Raw genomic sequence first — 6,675 nt, forward strand, 5'->3', positions numbered from 1 at the left:
CCCCTGGAAATCCTTTTTTTTTTTTTTAAATTTTGGAGAGTGAGCGTGCATGAGCAGGGGAGGGGCAGAGGGAGAGAACCATGCTAAGTGTGGAGCCCGATGTGGGGTTCTATCTCATGGCATCATGACTGGAGCCAAAATCACGAGTCAGATAGTCAGCTGAGCCACCAGGTGCGCTTCCCCTCACCGCCCTCCCCCCCCCNCTTTCAGCCGCGAGGCCTGCAAGAGGCCTCCTCTTTCTGTGGGGGGTGGGGGAGGTGGGGGAGTCTCAGCAGTGAGAGAGCCCGTGAGGAGATGTCCTTCTGGCCCCTCACACTTCGTGGCGCCCCTGGGCAGCCTTCGGAAGCTGTCACTCGCGGAAGAGAGCACCCTCGCCCAGGTTTTAAATGCTGGCCTGGGTGTAGTAAGCCCTTAGTGTTCTGGAATATCCTGAAATTATGCACTTGCCCTTTTTTATGTTCCGCAGGGAAACTCAAGACCGTGCTTCTCTGTTGCCCGGAAATCTTCACCATGCCCCAGAGGGACATCGACGGCATTGTTGGGGTTCTCAGGGAGAAGTGTCTTTTCACGGTACAGCAGGTGACCAGGATTTTGCACAGATGCCCCTATGTTCTTCAGGAGGACCCTGGTGAACTGGAGTACAAATTCCAGGTGAGGATGGGTGGGAGGGGGTTCGGGAAGGAACAGCACGTGCTTCAGCTGTGGGGAGGGTCAGCGGACACGGCGAAGGGCTTAGGCCAGAGCCGTAGGACCTGTTCTGCATGTTGATTTCCGAAGTGTAACTGTGACAGTTGTCCTAAGTTTTGGGTAACAATTATGACAATTTAGGTCAAATCGCTAGATGTTTTCTGAATTTTTTGCCTGTTCCTTCCGTACTCACGGTTATTTTCCCCGAGAGAAACAGAACTGAGTGCATCTCTCCTATCCCTTTATTTTCTGCTAAATTTTTCTCAATATGAACTTGAACATGTTTTGAAAACTCAGCCATCACACAGTCGCTGGGCGTCATGGGGTGTCCTTCACTGGTAGTTGGGTGGCTCTCTGTGAGTGCGCTTGGACAGCTTGAGGCGACCCTGGGCCGGTCGTAGGTCACTGTGGGCCTCCTAATGGTGTCTGTGTCTCCAGTATGCCTATTTCAGGATGGGGGTCAAGCATGCGGACGTGGTGAGGACCGACTTCCTGCGGTACTCCATCACCAGGATCCAGCAGAGACATGTATTCCTTGAGCGCCTGGGACGGTACCAAACCCCTGATAAGAAGGGCCAGACCCGGGTCCCCAATCCTTTGCTCAAGGACATCCTCAGAGTGTCAGAAGCTGAGTTTCTGGCCAGGACGGCCTGTTCCTCTGCTGCAGAATTTGACGTTTTTAAGAAGCTCTTCGCTCGGGAGGAGGAAGAGAAGACCGAGAGCCCCATGCCTGACAGTGAGAGGCTGAGTGTGGACGAGGAAGAGGAGGAGGAGGAGGAGGGGGAGGAGGAGTGACGGAAGTCAGGAGTGAAGAGCCCGCACACACCCGAGAGTGTTTTAATTCTCTCAGAGCTTCTGAGAGCTTCACTTGGATCTTCCCAGGTTATTTTTCCTGCTAAAACTGGTCTTCTGGTGAAAACATTATTCTAAATCACCTGAGAAGCAGGTCAGACTAAGGAGGGGCTACGTTAGTGTGATCTGTGGCCGGGTCTCTGTGGGGAGGGCCTCTTCCGACCGGCATGAGCCTTCCTCTGAGCTGTTACACTCAGGGGGACTCAGGACCTCGACATTGGGTTTGGTTTTCTGTGTTGTATGTGCAGGTGATGATTCCATGACTATGGGGGGGGGCCCTCCCTGTGGTTCGAGTCCTTGTACGTTTCCCTCTAGTGATAAGCGTACAATCAGGAGCAGGCAGTGAGGCCTCTGTACATCACAGCACTTTATTCTATGGAAACAAGCAGCAGGTTTCCCACAGAAACACTCGGGTTTGAGTCCACAATTACTGCTCCCGAACTGCGCTCAGCGCCCAGCACTGGAAAGGGGGTTGTTGGTGAGGTGTGGTTTCATCTTGCACGGCTTCTCAGTGCCGGCGGAGGGTTGGGGGGCGGCTCCCTGTGTGTGAGGCCGGGGTCCTGGCTCTCACCTCTCAGGGGAGCATGCGTGGCGGCTCACGGCCGGTGGGCCACATCCTGGCCTGAAGGCTCTGGCGGCCACAGGGTGCTGCCCCTGGAATGTGCCAGAACAGGAAGGGGCTGGGTGGTCCGACCCGTCACCTCCCCATCGCCCATTTCGCGGAAGTGGCTCCTGAGCCCAGCGGAGAAGAGGACGCGCACAGGGTCTTTGGCGGGGCAGGACCTGGTCTCCTCCAGGGAGCCCCTCGGGGAACCCGGTGAGCCTCAGGGGTGATTTGGGGAGCGGATGTGATGGGAGTCATCTCTGAGGTAGAGGCCTGGCCCTGACGGCCTGGGCTCCATGGGGAGGGCCGGCGCATCTCAGAACGTCCTGGGCGTTCCTGCCTTGGGGGGAACCTGCACAGGGCTGGTGACCCAGAAGATGTTTTTGGTGATGCGACTAAAATCCGGGTCTTGGCAGCATTTTAACAACTGTGTAAAATTTTGGTGCTTGGCTGTATTTTTCCAGCAGAGACTGCGTAGGGATCCTGGTGGGTAGCGGTTTCCACCTGGGGCGATCTGGACCCCAGGGAACGTCTGGCAACATCTGAGAATGTTTTCGGTTGTGAGGACAAAGAGAGGGTGCTGTTGGGATCTCATGGGTGGAGGCGAGAGCTGTTAAACATCCCGCGGGGCCCGGACGGCCTCCCCGCGGAGCCATCCAGCCAGGTTGTCAGTGGGGCTGAGGCCGGGGAGCTGCTCTGACGCCTGGTCCGGCGGGTTGGGAGCAGGCTTATGCTTCGTATTTCCTTTATTTAAAACAACAGTCAGTAGCCGTGTGTTTGCGTTCTGTCCCCCATGCACTGGAATGTTCTTATAGGTCTGAGCCATGTTTGCTATGGGGACTCAGCACCGAGGCCCAGGCGCTTCTGTTTTCTCCAGGCTCATGTGGGAGCCTGACTGCAAAGAGACATCCTCTGGGAAGGAAGGTAGCTCAGTGAGTCCCTGTGCGGCTTTGGAGGCCAGTGTCTCGGTAGTGGCTGGCCGCGGGAGCGTTCCCACGAAGGGAGGTGCGCGGGAGGTGGCTGGCCCTGACCGGGACGGGGCCGGGCTATGCGGGAGGGAGGGCAGCGGGCGGGCGGGGCTGGCCTCTGCGCAGCTCCTGCAGCAGGAGAAGGAAGGTTTTGTCTTCACTGGGGTTCTTGGCCGTGGGCAAGATTGTTTGAAAACGAAAGCATTTCACTCTGCCAGTGTATTCGCTCACTCTTCGGTTTGTGGCGTCCGAGTGACCGGCACTTTCCCTGGAGCCTCAGATGGGCTGTGGTGCCCAGCCGGGCGACTAAGTAGCATTATAAATTTCTGTGACTGGAATGGCTAACCAAGCAATTCACGACAACTACTTTCATTTTGATGCAGAAATAAATTTCTGTGCACCTGACAGTTTTCTGATTTGCATTATTACTGATTTCTTCGAGTGTGCATTCAAGGAAGATGCTAGAGTTTTACGAAGGGACTATATGAAGAAGCAGTGTCTCATGTAGAACGTTTCCTGGATGAGTTGTGATTCCTTTGGCGTCAGGAGGTGTTTTTACTAGATCCCTAATTTGTAAAACATCAAGATGAGTTAATCATAAGATAGCACAGCACCAAGCTCAGGATTCAGTAGACTGTTTCTTGTAGAAACAAAGGTTTCTGAGTTAAAAACCAAAACATGCTAGTGTCCGCCTTGTGGCGGAAGGGCTTGAGGTTATTAGCATCGCAGTAGAAATTTCCATCTACTTTTCCAGTGATCTCACTTGATCTTGCCACTTGCTGGTGATGCTGTAGTTTTACACAGACGCAGTGACAGGCCCCAGCAACGCGGCAGAAGTCAGCAAGCAGTACACGTGTCTGTCCGTGGTTTCCTCTCCACTCACCGGGTGCCAGAGCCCTTGGCTGAGCTCGGCCGTCTTCTCCAGGTGGGCTTGGGCCACTGGGGATGCTCTTGAAATGACTGTCCCTCCTTTCTGAAAAGAACAAATTGCATACTACACAGATATATGCACACAAAATTTTAATAAAAACAAAAAGCCTAAAATATACTCTCTTCAAAAAATGTTTTTAGAAAAGGTGACAGGAAGGAGCCCTCTCTGTGGCTGGAATGCTGACTTGGGGCCGCGTCCGTGGGAGACGCCCAGAGGCTCGAGTTCAGATCAGGTCAGCTCTTAAAATGCTGCACGTGTCTTGAGGTGGGTTGGCGTGCTTTTGGCCTCCGCGGGGGGAAGACCTCTGGGAGAAGACGCTGGAAGCACGTGTGGTGAGGCCGCACGGCCTCCTTGCAGCCTGTGTGAACAGCAGTGCAAGCAGTGTCGTCGTCGAGTCAGGGACTGAGTGTCTCTCGCGTGGTGGGGCCCGGCCTGCCCTGCTTGTCCGTCCGGTCGCACCGGCCCCGCCAGGAGGAAGCAGCCCCTGCTGCGCACCTGCCACGTCGGCTCGGAAGCCGGGAGCGGGAGCTCTGGGTGATTCGTCATCTGGTTCACGGCCTTCTCTGTGTGAGGCTGGGGCCTGGGTGACCTGAGAGAGCGGGGCTTAGCCAGGCGGGTGGGTGAGGTCTTCCCGGGACTCGGCCACACCGTCTGGTCACACGGCTGTGGCTACGCTGCTGTGACCAAGACGTTGCCACGGAGACCGTCTGGTCCTTGAAGCCAAAAGTAGTCGCTGTTTGAGGAAGAGTCGGAGGCTGCGAGTGTGTAAACCCCATCTCCGTAGCAACTAACGCTTTATCTTTCCAGTCTGCTGGTCCGGGTGGTCGGTCGCGCCTGTGGCAGACGAGGGTAGTGACGCGCGGAGGAGGGCCAGACGGGCGCCTGGCTCGCGGCTTCCCTCCCCGTATCACGTCCTCGCGGCCCCCTTCCCGGCGGGGGCTCGAGAGCGGCTGTCCTCATTGTGACTGTGAGGTCTCCGGGGCGAGAACTGGCCCCCCGACCTCAGAGTCCCAGAGCTGGTTTCCGGATATCGTGGGAGTGTTCCTGGCGGCCGCCCGGCTCCTCCAGGCCAACGCCCGGGCTGTCCCCGTAGGAAACGGCAGCCAGGCTTATGGCATGGGCTGCTGGAAGCATCGTGGGGCCTGGAGGCGACTCAGCTCAAGAGGGTGTCCCTGGTGTGGCCTGGCTGGCCTGGCCGTCTGTCTCTAAGGGGCGGGGGCGGGGGAGGGAGGCCGCAGAGGGGACCGGTGCTAGCCAGGACCTGGTGTCCCAGGCGCCTGTCTCAGTCCGACTGTGGCCCCATCTTCCTGGGCTTGGGAAGCTCCCGAGGTTGATGGAGTGTAACAAGGACATCCTGAATCCTTCGAAGGAAAGAGAGAACGGGGCGTGAGGAGAGTGATACCCATTCCTCCTCGTTAAAGTGCAGCTTTATGCCCCCTTAACAGTGCTCGGTCTCCACCCCAAGACGACCCGGTGTTCTTGTCACATAGCGAGCTGAGCGCTCTAACACGCAGCGGGCGGGAGGGCAGGTGTGCCGAGGAGCTGTGACTGCATGAGCCCGTGGTGGGGACCTTTGGGCGGCACTGCGGGCTGCTTCCCTTCTGTTAGGTGATGCCCTTGGAACTTCTCCAAAGAGACAGGCTGTGCCTTGTTGCTCTGGGTTGGAATGAACTCCTGTTCATTGGTGATTTCTCCGTTGTTTCACGAATGGGTGTTCTACAAGCTAGTATTTGCCAACCTGGGGATTAGCTGAGGGTTTCTGATTTGTTCTTACGCTAGTGGATTTGTTGAGTTTTAAAGAAATGTATTATTCTTTTGGGTGACTTACTGTGATACAAAGATTTTGAGCCCAACTATACTTGCGGGTTCTTAGTCCTGGTAGCGAATCGCTTGCGAGCCGTGGGGCATGTTTGCATGAAGTGGGAGGGGAAGCGATGCCTTTGAGGAGATGAGCTAAATGCAGAGGCTTTTCAAGAAGTCTGACCCGGCCACCCCCCCAGCTCTCCCGCTTGGCTGGGGTGGGCGCGCTTCCTGCGGTGGCACCTGGCCCCCACGCTCCTCGCTTCTGCTTGTTTGTAAAGATTCTGAAAACATTTCTCCTTCTCCTCCTCAGCCCATAAGACCATGTAGCCTGTGTGGAAGCTGCTTTTTCCCAGGGGGCCTCACTCTCCTCTCAACACCAGGAGGATGGCCTTAGAGTCTCATTTATGGAGCAGGAGGGGTCAGCTGCCCCGGGGGGTGGGGGTGGCAGATTCCTCCTCATTCCCCGTGAAGCTCAGTGTGAGACTGATTCCGGGCTGTAGATGAGTCTCCGGGGTACAACCCGGTGTGGCTCCGACTGTTATGAAGACTTTGACAGAGTTTACGGATGGGGGGCTGCCAGGGGAGTTTGGGAAATTCCAGATCAAACAGGAATAGAGCTAGGGAGTTTCTTTCATTCCAGGATTCTGAATGCTTAGGATTCCTGCATCCATTGGGAATTCCCCAGTGAGAGAGTTGTCAGGACTTCCCCAAAGGGACATGATCAAGGCCCCTCGCCCCATCTTTTCTTTCAACAGATTGGCATTCACAGAGCCTGGGAGCCCTCCCTTGAACCCCTGCGCCCCTGGATCTGGGCCTCCCCGGGCCCCTCC

General features: G+C 56.2%; 1 protein-coding gene across 1 annotated transcript in view; it reads left to right on the forward strand.

Annotated features, from left to right (window-relative positions):
* The window catches only part of MTERF4 (mitochondrial transcription termination factor 4), a 6,109-nt gene extending 2,591 nt beyond the window's left edge, over positions 1-3,518 (forward strand). The window contains exons 3-4 of the mRNA XM_077758273.1: positions 467-651; positions 1,126-3,518. Coding sequence (XP_077614399.1) covers positions 467-651; positions 1,126-1,482 — 542 coding nt within the window. The 3' untranslated portion in view covers positions 1,483-3,518. The remainder of the gene's footprint in view (positions 1-466; positions 652-1,125) is intronic.
* The last annotated feature ends 3,157 nt before the right edge of the window (positions 3,519-6,675 follow it).

The sequence above is a fragment of the Crocuta crocuta genome, unplaced genomic scaffold (genome assembly GCF_008692635.1).
Source record: "Crocuta crocuta isolate KB4526 unplaced genomic scaffold, BGI_CrCroc_1.0 scaffold290, whole genome shotgun sequence".
Taxonomy (NCBI): Eukaryota; Metazoa; Chordata; class Mammalia; order Carnivora; family Hyaenidae; genus Crocuta; species Crocuta crocuta.